We start from the raw sequence: 10,472 nt of genomic DNA on the forward strand, positions 1-10,472 counted from the left end.
GGAAGAAATGAGGGAATTGAGACTTGGGGGCCCGACTAGCTAAGAAGTCGACCGGGTGTAGACTGGGGCGATGCCCAGGAGGAAATGAGGGGTCCGACCCGCTAAGAAGTAGACCAAGTGTAGACTAGGGCGGTGCCAAGGAGGAAATGAGGGGACTGAGCCATGGGGGTCCGACTAGCTAAGAAATCGATCGAGAGTATATCGAGAGCCGTGCCTATGAGGTGGAAGAACTAAGTCCCCAAAAAACTTCTCGGCCTTGACTGTTACTTCCTTCTTGGACCACGCCAGGAATTTTTTGTCCTTGACCGCCACCCTTCCTTTACTTTTGACCACTACATCCCCTTGACTATTGATTTTCCTTTTGTATTAGACCCCTCCATTATGCATCGTATCATTTATAATAAGTAAATTTTTCAGGAAATAAACAATAGAAAACTTTTCCTAATAAAACTTTCCTCAATTTTTAAATTTACTCTCCAAGTAAATAGCACATTTAGATCAATTTGATTTTACATTGTATATTATGCATCTATAAAGTTTTGATAGATATCTATATATTTTTATATTAAAAAAATTAAAAAAAAAACTAAAATATTTCTAAAGAAGAAACTATAAGAATGACTATAGCTAAGACCATTGTATTTAGAGGGTGGATCAAATAGTAGATCAAGAACTTATCTTGGTCTTGAAAATTAGTGACTAAGATATCTTAGTAAATTTTGTTATAAATTTAAATCATACTTTAAATAAATATGATAACTGAATGCAGAAAAATAAATCGATTATTGCTATCTTCAGCTATTGATATTTGAAGAACGCTTGAATACTATTTTTGTTGCTTAATGTTTTAGAGTCTTCTAAACACTTCAAACCTCTTCTATAGATGATGTTGTTCTTGAAAAGTGTGTATGTTTAAGGACCCTAAAGGCCATTATTTATAGGAACTCATTAATATCATTAAATTGATCCTTAATATTGCAGCAAATTATTACAAGATAATCATACCATATAAAAAGATATTATGTGTATATTAAAGTAAGATTTCAATTAATTATGCATATTTAAATCTTACAATATATGACCTAAGATAAAAGATTATGCATAAATTAAATTTTAACAAATATGTATCACTTAATAAGGAAAGATTTGTAATCAAAATAAAATATTTTCAACAAGTTCTACTTTTCATCAAAGTTCAAAATTCATCTTATCTTTCATGTAAGCATTCTTAAACCTTATCTTAAAGACCAAGAGAACCCAAGGAAGAGTAAGGTTGATCATGTACCAATAACCATTGTCATCTCCTTCAATAAAAATATAAACTACATGATATATTTAGTGAAGTGGAAGAATATACGAGATATCAAGATCTATAAGGAGGAGAATGCATCTAGGATGCCATGAGCTAAGGTGGAGAAGAATATCTTAGCTCACCAATTTTTAAGTTTAAACAGTTCTTAACCTACTCTTTGATAAGATTGCAAATGAACTAAACATTCATAAATAAATTTATTTATTTTCATTTAATATAAGCAAACTCAATTAAATGAATAAATTTATTATAATCTTTTTGAACAATGTTCATAGATAATGTCCATGAATTATATTCATAAACAAAATGTCAAATTAAATTTATAAATAAATAAACAAACTTATAATGTCAAACTCACCGACCAACTAAATAAAGTATAAAATTTTTAAACAATTAGAAAATTCAAATTAAAGAGCTCGGTAACAATTAAATGAATCAAATTCAAATCAAACCCAAACTTATAAAAAAGAAATCAAGCTAACCTTAAATAACTATTTCAAAATCTTAGTTTATCAAACAAACTTAAACAATATAATATCTAGCTTGACTTGACTCGTTTATAATCCTACACTTGGATTCATCCTCTCGACCCATGATATTAATCATGATCTTTCATTTAGTCTCTTCCTTCGAATTATTATTGATATTTTTCTTAAAAGTTTTCATTATAAAAATGTGTAGATATTTCTCTTTGTGCAGGGAGCATCAGACAATCAAACCTATATTTTGATAATGACAAAGGATTCAAAGTTAAAGTTACTTGTTGTCTAATAAGTGTGAATGAGCTTGCAGGAAAGTCCTAAGTGTTCTTGGCAAAAGTCCTAGTGGATTTTAGGCAGGTGGAAAACCCTAGGGAGAGGTAATCCTAAGTCCTAGGGGATGGTAACCTAAAGTTATGGAAAGTCTTAGCTATGGTTAGGCAACAAAGTCCTGGTCCGGGGGATTAGGCGAAGTCTTAGAGGGTCGAGGATTGTGGGCGAAATCCTAGAGTTGAGGATTCTATGTGAAAATCTTGGGGGTCGCAGACCAGGTGAAAGTCTGAACGGGTCATGGAGCGGACGTTCAGCATGAAGTCCTAAAGTCTCGGATGCTAAGTAAAAGTCCAGACAGTTTGAAGGACCAGTTTGGCAAAAGGTAAACTCTCCTGAGAGGAGTAGGTGAGGACGCGTTCCTCGAAGAGAGAACAGTAGACGTCGGTTTGACATAGAGTTTCAATGAAACTCAAAGTCAGGACCAGACAGTCCGAAGGTTGTCAAAGTTAATCTTGATATACTATTTTGTCTTTTATTCTAACTCTGTTTTGCAGGAAGACTAACATTTGTGCAAGGTCGAATTATGTCGTGTTCGGTCGACCAAACGTCTGGATCGGTCGACCGAATCCCTAAGCTAGAAGAGCTGATTTTAGCTCTCGATGAAGTGTGGACCGATGGTTTAATCGACCGAACCTCAGGTTCAGTCGACTGAACGATGGATAGGCGCTGACTCAATTGGACCGGGTTGATCGGACCAGATAAGCCAGTGGAAAAAGCAGGATCGGTTGACCAAACAGCGGGATTGGTCGACCGAACAAAGACTTGTCCGAAGCAACAACATTTGGACGGAAAGCCAGGCGAATTCAGCAGGATCAGTTGATCAAACAACTGGATCAGTCGACCGATAAGCTTCGAGTCAAACCTGATTTCGAGATCAGTGGATCTGGATCAGACTCGAACTACTATAAAAAGGAGCCTCGACCAACACTTTGAATCACCGAAACTGAACAACTTCTACTCTCTTGTGCGCTGCTCCTAGACGATTCAGCGACGTCCAAATGCTGCTCTGACAATCAACGAACAACTGCTAATCCTTTGTTGTCAGTAAACTTTGTTGTTAATTTCAATACTTGTAATTGTTATCGCTGTAAAGATTTCTTGAGCTTATAGTGATTGCCCAACGAAAGCGATCAACGATTGTAGGCTTTGGAATATGAGTTGTCACTGGCTCTGAACTAAGTAAATCCTATTTATGTTTGCGATTGCGTTTTTATCTCCCACTGCATCTCATTTTGTGTTTTCTGAAAAGAAAGATGAATAATCACGAGCGCTATTCACCCCCTTCTAGTGTGCATCGATCCTATAATTTCATGGGGACTTAAGTAATGCACATTATTAGATCAAGTTGAGATCTATATAAATAGACTTCTTTCTATCATTTGTAATCATCCTTTGAAATAAGAAGGTATTATTTACTTACTAAACTTTTCAAGTTCTTTCAATTTTTCTGTACCTATTTTTTGTAAGTTTCTAGCAAGTTATAGGTTTACTATGTGCTTTTGCAAGGACGAATTTATCCAAGCGTTGTACAAGTGGATGTTGCTAAAAATAAAGCGATGATCGAGAAAAGTGGAGAATAATTCTAAAGCAAAAAAAGCTAGGAAAAAAAACAGACCATGGGCCAAGATCATGAGTTAACAAAGTGACAAAAAGTAAATCTATATTTAGCTTTATAAGAAATGTTTAAATTTTTTATTGATTGAAATTATTTTTTTAATAAGAAATTCTTAATTTAAATGTTTTAAATTTTAGAAAAACTAAGTTAGTTTTAAAATGAAAGAGACCTTAATTTGATTGTATGAAATTGATATTATTTCTCTTAAAATAAATGATAAATGGTAAATCTAATTTCACAAGTAATTTTTTTCAATAAGGAAAGTTCGATCATGAATAAAATGGAATTTTGTTTATTGATTAAATGATAAATATCAACTAAATTAAAATATAGAGTATTTTTCAAAATAAAATAAATAAACTCCATCCTTTTATTCACATCATCAATCAAGACTTTTCATGGTTTGAGTTGAAAGTTTTCTTATACTTCAACACAACATATTTAATTTACCTTTTGAATTTATTCACTATGAAAATACTTTCCTAAAAAGATTAATTTTATTCATACCAAATTAGACGATGATTTAGATGTCATTTGGATGATTACCATATCTCCACTTTATTTGATTACTTTTTCAAGAAGTATGCACACACACGACACTCATTGACATCTTTTATTAAAAAGGCAAAACCGGTGGATCATTGCTCATGACTCTATCGTATTAAATATATAATCAAAGAGAATGGTAAATACTTTAATGGCGGCAAGTCTTTGTTCACCTCGTCACTTCAAGATAATAATAATAATCATACTAAATAAATAAGACATAATTTATTAAATGTGCATCTTAAATTTTGTAATACTAAATTACATCTTCTAATTTAATGTTTAGCATTTCCATGGCTAAAATATCCTTGAAAATTTAGTTGTTTCCGTGAAAATAGTTAAGCGAAGGGGTATTTTAGCCAACAAAATACCTACTACTTAAATTTCTTGGGCAGAACCAAAGAAAATCCACGTTTGAATCCCCGAAAAATAATAATTTGGATCTAATTGTGCATGTCATATCCTTGGTATGAATCTTCTTTCAATATTGTTCGAGTTCCAATTATGATAAATTTATAGGAATTTTTTCTTCAAATAAAGTACGTGACTAAAGGATGTTGGGTTCCTGAGTTGCCCGCTGCGAGCGCTTCCCGATTTACCCTGATGGTCGATGAGAAACTTCCATAGGATTAAATCGATCATCCCAGACTCAACGTTTCCCATCCTAGTTAATCATTTTTCCTTTCAATGTTATTTATTTGAATGAATCTTCAAGTTATGTGCTTACATGAACAAAATTATTACAAAGTAACTCCTATCCACACCTTATGTTTTCTAGCCTTCACCCCTGAGTTTGATTGACGAAGATACTGGACGAATGTATTCATCTTTTACCATCATATTTTATTTCTGGCCTTCACTGAAGTAAAATTCAACATAGCTCCAAAAAAAAAAAAATATAAAGCAAGAGCTTTCACAACTGATACACTAAGAAATTAAAATCTAGCGAGAACTCAAGCCGCCGGTTGGGAAAAGATCCTTGAGCGGGACAAAGCAGGACAGGTTAACTGCGCCGCCGCTGACGACAGAGGCAGCATTGCCGCTTTGGTCGTTGACATCGTCGATTTCGTCGCCGCCGAATCGGCTGCAAGTGATCCTGGTAACGGGATCGAGGGTGCCGTCGCGGTACACGAGGATGCCTTCCTCGCCCATCTCGCAGTCCTTCATGGGCCGGTAGGCTTTCTCGAACCCGCGGTCTTGGGCCTTCGCGAGCGGCATGGTCCTGGAGCAGGAACCAGGAGAAATTATAACCGGCCACACATTAAATAGATTGTGACGACGGCCGGCGCACCTGACGTGGAAGAGATTGGGGACGAGGGTGGGGCCGAGGTAGAACTCGAGGGCGAGGAAGAAGGCCTTGTAGGTCTTGAGGTGCAGGCCGTCGATCCGGGGGTGCGGAAGGCGCGGGCGAGGCGGCGCCAGTACCGCGGCGTGCCTCCTCCTGCCTTTCCTCCTCCCGCCGCCCGCCGCCTCCAACCGCGACGCGTACTCCCTCCAAGCGAAAGCCGCGGGTTGCTTCTGCCCCTCGGGCGGCGGCGGCGGCTGCAGGGGGAGCGGGACGAAGCCTGCGGCGGACATGAGGGGCTCCAGCTCGTCGTGGGTCATGATGGGGCGGAACGTACGGGTGTGCCACAGCGTCAGCTTCTTGGCCACCAGCTCCTCGACCTTGACGGGCTTCTTCGAGGCCATGGCCGCCGCTCGCTTCCTCTGCGCCTGTTCGACGGATAAACTCTCGATTTGCCGTGAAGAATGGAGCGGATCGGAAGCCAAGTCACGCCGCTGTGTGTCAGTGCGCGCAGACACGCACTGACACACACCGCGTCCCTGCGCGCACTGACACACACCGCGTCCCGCGTTAAATTGCTTGCTTCCTTCCTTTCTTTCTTACTTAGCACGATCCCAAAGGACCGGGGAATGAAAATATCTAGCGAGAAATTTAAAAATTATTTTGACAAAATAAAAAATATTAAAAGCGCTTCTCAATTCTCATACCAAAAACTATCACTACGTCGAGTTGCTACATCAAGGCTATGTTTAGACTGCCATTACGTAGCCAGTACTGTAATGGGTCTAGGAGTGCGAAAATATGTCGTGGATGTAGAGTCGTTTCAAGGCCGCGGTGGTAGTTCCATCTTTAAGAAGATGATACATATTTTTATAATAATATAATAATATTATCTATTTTAAATTTATATTTATAATGATATAATATTATTTATTTTAATTTAAGTTTTCATAATTTTAAGTTTAGAAAGAACTCATGTTAATAGAAATATTTTATATCTTTTTAAATTCATTTTTTTTTTCTATATCTTTCTAACGAGAAACTTTAATATTCATAATTTTTTTCTATATCTTGCTAACGAGAAACTTTAATTATATAAGTATCTTAAGTCGATTTTATATGATCAATCAAATTAAATTAGGTCATATATTATTTTGATGTATTATGTCTAAGTGTACAAAAACTTAGTAACATAGGAAGTTGAGCGGAAGATATAGCGGACGAGAAGGATGACACGGGAAATAAGTCGACGAGCTCGGCGTATCCGAGGGACAAGAAACTATAGAAGAGTACACTGGTGGACGAGAAGGAATATGCGTGACGCATCCTAGGAATGAGAGGTTGAGGAGGAAGTTTGCTTGAAGAGAATGTTAGAGTTGAATTCGGGTGAGTGATAATCACCATTTTCATACAATATTTTGACTTGTATATGCATGCTTTTTTATCCTCTCATGTGGTAAATTAGCATTTATATTGTATTTCATGAGTGACATTTATTTTTAGACTTATTTGTCATTTATTTAATATTTGTAGTATTTAATGCTAATATTTGAATGTGAATTTATAGTTAAGTGATCAAAAAGACCAAGGATTCAAGTTAGATCAAATCAAATTTGGACTCAAATCTATGGTTAATTGAAGAGAACCAATCTAGATTGTTCATCAATCAAAGATTTGGTTCATCTGAGTTAAGAAAGGATAGATTATGACCCCTGATCTAGATCTAAGCCTTTGGATTAGATGTAGATCAACTTCCACCATTAATCAAGATATGGAGAGTTCTTAGCCGTCCATTAAGATTCAGTTATAAAGAGAAGCTACAGTGATTTCACGACATCTTCTTCTCTTGCGATCTTCTCTGCTTCTCACGCCTAAACATAATTCCTCTTGATCGCCATCCACTCCACCAAAGGGTCGGCGATCCACTTCCACTTCACACCCACCGGCCAGTCATCCCTTCCCTCTCCCTCTTCCTCCTTCATTTCATCTAGAACCGACGCCTAGAAGTTCTCATGATTTTTCTTCTTCCGACGGAAGCCTCATCCACATCGTCGTCCATTCTTCTTCATCGATCTTCGGCCACTTCCTCTTTGGGTTTGAAGAGGAGGAGCCGAAGCCTTTCCCTTCCCCTCTTCGAGTTAGAAGAGAGGCCCTTCATCTTGATCCACATCCGGCCGGCAAGCTCACAGCCACTTCTCCTCTTTGGGTTAGAAGAGGAGAGCATACCACCGCTTCCGGGCAGCACCTTCAACCCGAAGAGGAGAGCATACCACCGCTTCCGGGCAGCACCTTCACCGACATCAGTCCCCCTTTCATATTTCAGACAACAGTCGCATCTGAAGCTCCCTCAGTAACCGTCGTCATCCATTCCGATGCATTGGATTGTTCCTTTCTTTAAAGTTGTTTTGCGCTGATTGTTAGTTATTTCTTTGTGTTGAGTTGATGTGTTTCAATTGTGTGTTGAATGATTGTTAATCCTGTCTGAAAATGGTGAAGACGGCTAGTTGAGGATGCGGCTCCTCGGTTGACTATGTGAAGGCTCCACTCTGCTTTGCAACACAAAGAATGTTAGTGCCGAGCTAGGGAAGGAGCCCCCGACATTGGCTCTCTGACGCTCAAGTCAGTCACCGGAATAGTAGAAAAGACTACAAAGAACTGTAGCAACAGCAAAAGCTCTAGCATAGATAACGCCTACCTCCGTCGGTGCATGGACCCCCTTTATATAGTGCTTTGGTAGCAGACGTGCACTCTTCTCAAGGCGTGTGCACATTTTTCCAACTATCCTATGAAAAGACATGTCAGGAAAGTATCTCTGACACCATTCCATAACAGAGTGTGCAATCTTTGATATGACAATAGAAGCTTTCGTCGTACGATTTGTCTATTGACATGTCGTACGATTTGCCTGTTGACCATGCCCTATTGTCAGCGACACTAACTCCTAGAAGGATATGATGAGCTATCCCACTGTTTAGCCATGTGGGGGAGCTGCTCAACCAGGATTCCCCGCCCGATCGCTCAAGGTTGTTCTTCTCTGTAGTCCCTCAACTCAGTATGTTGTCTCTTGCATGACCAGACAGGTAGTCTGGTCGGACTATCATTCACTTGGTCACAATTGTGAGCATCTGATGTCCTCTATATAGTTGTCCCGACCGGATAAGAGATCTGGTTAGATGAGCCTCTAGGCTAATCGGATCCTTCATGTCCTTTCGGCACGTTGCCACCCGTTTGGTCGACTTTGGTCAGGCGACAATTTTCTTCCTTTGACCGCCTTGACTTTAACCTCCACGTCAACTGCTATCCCCACCTTTGATCCACACTTGGTGGATTCCCTTTATTGCTGCATCACAAGTCCTCCCTTCAAGTCTAGTCGAAGGAGGCTATAAGTCTGACTGATTGGACGAGCAGTGTCTTCGGTGACCTTCACGGTCAATCAGACATTCTAGGTTTTAGAGCCACCACTCGGCTATCACTTACTTACATGTGTTTAAGGCCATCGCTCTGCTATATTTTACTAACCTGGGTTTAGAACCACCGCTCGACTCTGAGACGGAATGATTATTCTATTGTAAGCACGCCCCAGGTAATCCCTGCCAGAAGAAATTTCGGCAGCATCTCCCCTTTACGGGTGATAATATGAAACTTGACTACATCAATCCAGATACCTCAACCAACACGGGTGGAACATATGTATAATAATAATAAAAATAATCAAACACCCACGCAGTTTAATAGTAAAACATTAACTTAAGCAACGATAAAATAATCATTTCAAATAACCTACTCAACTACACCCAGAAAGCACAAATCCGATATCCTACTCAACTACACCCATAAAACACAAATCATCAGCATGCATCTAAACGAAAACCCATCAAGAATAAAAAATCATACAAGATCCAAATTGTAACACCCACGAAATGATAAGCTATACCTATGAGTATTTTTCCTTTAGAATAGAAGAAAAAGGAGAAATGGAAATAGAAACCAAAATAAAATAAAAAGGAAGTGAGGTTAAGGTTTGAACCTTGAACCTCCCACAAATAATAGAGTTAAATTGGTGTATGGTAACCACTAGGACAATGAATAATAGATGAATAGAAAAGAATGGAAATTGTAGTTAAGAGTAAGAAGATAGTTAAGTAAAGGAACAAGAGAAAACCAAGTAGCTTACCTCCTCTTCCTCTTGGTTAAGGAAAGAAGCAAGCAAAAGACAAGTTACTTTCCTTCCTTTCTTTTCCTCTATTTTCATGGGAATTAAGAGAGGGTAGAGATAGAGGGGTTAAGGGGATGAATGAAGACATGTTTCATTTACATGAGAAATAAATAGGATTGAGAGAAGAAAAGAAAGTTGTTAATCCTTCCTTCTTCTTCTTCCTCCTCCTTCTTTCTCCTCCTCCTTCCTTCTCCACCGAGACATAGAGCTCTCTCTTCCTCATTTCTAAAATCCAAGCTAAGGTCTTCTCTCCAATAAAACTAATTTCTAAGAAGGAGTCTCAAGGTTTACTCCTTACAAGAAAGAGAAAACAAAAGGAAGAACTAGGAAGAGAAGCTCCTTCTTCCTCCTCAAGGGTACCACTTTCTTTAGGATCAACAAGCGAAAGGATGTAAGTATCCCCTCACCTGTGGTACAAGTTGTTTATGTTTTCCATAATATTAGAATGCTTAAAACCTAGGATCACAAAGTGGAACTTTCGGCCAAGTGTAGATGAATGACCTAGGAAAGCTTAAGACATAAACTAACCATGTTCACTATGCCCTTATGATATGTAGGCCATGATAAGAGATTGGTTTGGTTTTCTTATGCTTGTTTGTTGCTTTAAACTTAACCTCATGCTCCTAAGGTGTTCGGCCAAGTCATGAATAAAAAGGATTAGGGAAGTTAAAAATTTAGGTTATCAT

General features: G+C 38.4%; 1 protein-coding gene across 1 annotated transcript; it reads right to left on the reverse strand.

Moving 5' to 3' along the window:
- Positions 1-5,095: 5,095 nt before the first annotated feature.
- Positions 5,096-6,183, reverse strand: LOC122027263. The gene is made up of 2 exons (XM_042586187.1): positions 5,577-6,183; positions 5,096-5,507 (listed from the first exon to the last, which is right to left on the reverse strand). The coding sequence occupies exons 1-2, from the start codon at positions 5,972-5,974 to the stop codon at positions 5,228-5,230; spliced, it is 678 nt and encodes a 225-aa protein (XP_042442121.1). The 5' UTR covers positions 5,975-6,183; the 3' UTR covers positions 5,096-5,227.
- Between the last annotated feature and the right edge of the window lie 4,289 nt (positions 6,184-10,472).

Source organism: Zingiber officinale, chromosome 10A, assembly GCF_018446385.1.
Source record: "Zingiber officinale cultivar Zhangliang chromosome 10A, Zo_v1.1, whole genome shotgun sequence".
NCBI classification, from domain to species: Eukaryota; Viridiplantae; Streptophyta; class Magnoliopsida; order Zingiberales; family Zingiberaceae; genus Zingiber; species Zingiber officinale.

Coding starts and splice junctions, on each gene's coding strand:
- LOC122027263 (XM_042586187.1), bottom strand. CDS start 5,974: ATGGCCTCGAAGAAGCCCGTCAAGGTCGAGGAGCTGGTGGCCAAGAAG. Junction 5,508..5,576: donor CCCAATCTCTTCCACGTCAG/GTGCGCCGGCCG, acceptor TTCCTGCTCCAG/GACCATGCCGCTCGCGAAGG.